This window comes from Cyprinodon variegatus, unplaced genomic scaffold, assembly GCF_000732505.1.
Source record: "Cyprinodon variegatus isolate N-32 unplaced genomic scaffold, C_variegatus-1.0 Scaffold339, whole genome shotgun sequence".
NCBI lineage: Eukaryota > Metazoa > Chordata > Actinopteri > Cyprinodontiformes > Cyprinodontidae > Cyprinodon > Cyprinodon variegatus.
Genome location: NW_015150792.1, coordinates 786,780 through 788,743, shown reverse-complemented (window position 1 = coordinate 788,743; position 1,964 = coordinate 786,780). Strand labels below are relative to the sequence as shown.

The window sequence follows — 1,964 nt, the reverse complement described above, 5'->3', positions numbered from 1 at the left end:
AAAGACTATAACTTCTGTTTTGTCTGCATTCAGAAGCAGAAAGTTAAGAGTCATCCAGGTTTTTATGTCTTCAGACATGCCTGTAATCTATGTAATGGGTTAGCTTCATCTGGATTTATAGATGGATACAGCTGAATATCATCAGCATAACAGTGAAAATTAATCCCATGCTGTCTAATAATTCTACCGATTGGGAGCATATATATAGTAAAGAGATTTGGTCCTAGCACTGATCCCTGTGATACTCCACAGGTAACCTTTGAGCATGAGGAAGATCCGTCATTAACGTGAACAAACTGACATCGATCAGATAGATGCGATTTAAAACAGTCTAGTGCTGTACCTTTAATTCCAACAAAATATTCAAGTCTTTCTAAAAGAATATTATGATCAACTGGATCAAATGCAGTTCTAAGATCTAACAGGATGAGCACAGATACAAGTGCATTATTTGAGGCCATGAAAATATCATTAGTGACTTTCACCAGAGCTGTTTCAGTGCTATGATGAGCTCTAAAGCCAGACTGAAACTCTTCAAAAAGTTCATTATGGTGATAGTGATCGCACACTTGTTTGGTAACTACTTTCTCAAGAGTTTCAGATAAGAAAGGAAGATTGGATATAGGTCTATAATTGACCAAGTCATCTGGGTCAAGAGGCTTTTTTTAAGCAAAGGTTTAATTACAGCAAAAGGTTTAATTTTTGGTTTATGAAGATTACATATTTGGAAAATCTGTATTATTATCTTTTTTTGCTAATCTCTCCTTGAGCTTCTACAGATCAGATAGTTCATTGCTTTTTGTTTTTAGATGTTTCTTTATAGCTGATATGATTCATTGTGTGACACCAGCAGCTGCAAACATTTATTGTTTGTTGTGAAACTGGATTGTTTTGCAGCTATTTTCACTTGAATTGTGTTGACATTTAAATGAAGGTCATCCCCCAAAGGGGATGATTGGAGTCAAAGAAAGTTTTTGAGACCAGTAGCTATATGTATGTTTGTTTTTATTTATTTTTTTAATGAAACTTAAGAGAGACAAAAATAATCGATCAATCAGATTTGGTGGGGGAAACGAAAACAAAAAAGATTTAGATTTTTAAAACATTTTGGCCAGCCCTACTTTAAACCAATAATTGTGTCATTGCTCCTCACTCCAGAGGAAAGCAGAGACTAGAATATTATATTCAAAATGCAATTGAAAAGAAAACACCTTTTAAAGCATAATCTAGAAATGAAGGTGCAACAAGATCAGTTCTTCCTGAACGCCAACAATTCCTCAGCACTATGAAAAACCCCATTAGCGTTGAGTTAAACTGGATAAATCCAAGGCTGGTCTTGGTAGATGTGTAATTTTCTTTTAATCTCATCAGTGTGTTTCCTTTAGGGCGTCATCGTGGGGATTCTAGCTATCGTCCTGTCGAAAAACAAGAAGAGCAAACGCCTGGTTAGTATGATTTCAGCTCTAATTTGACCCCCCAGGTAGGAACCTAGTCTGCCTTCATCCTCCCTGATTTCATTCTGCTTTCTGCACTGATTTTCTCCACACTAAGAAAACTCTTACTTTCAACACACCAAGTTCCCACGCCTCGGTTTTTTTTCTTTTCGCCTCGGTTTTCCTTCTTGATTGACTCAGTCCCCTCTCTCTCCCTCTGAGTCTAAGCAGTGCAGTTTTTCCTCTGTTTACTCTGTCAGCTGCCAGGCAGCTCAAACAAGCCTGACGAGCCAGCCAGCTGAACGGAGTCGCCTTCAGCATGATTAAACCACTCCCTGTTTGCTTTGTTGGTGAGAGCCGTCATGAAAGGAGCGGGGAGAGGCTAACTGGGAGCCGTTCGGCCCTTTAAACGTCTTATCTCATGCAGGCATTAGGCATCTGAGGAGCTAAATGAAAGAGCTCCTGTTACACGATTGCTGTCAGTTTGAAACATGTATGGTGCAACATCATCTTATCTGTTTTCTGGCTCTT

At 38.5% G+C, this 1,964-nt stretch overlaps 1 protein-coding gene across 1 annotated transcript in view; it reads left to right on the top strand.

Moving 5' to 3' along the window:
• Positions 1–1,964, top strand: part of LOC107091482 (keratinocyte-associated protein 3-like) — a 26,609-nt gene that overhangs the window by 8,283 nt on the left and 16,362 nt on the right. The window contains exon 3 of the mRNA XM_015385431.1: positions 1,386–1,445. Within this exon, the coding sequence (XP_015240917.1) occupies positions 1,386–1,445 (60 nt within the window). The remainder of the gene's footprint in view (positions 1–1,385; positions 1,446–1,964) is intronic.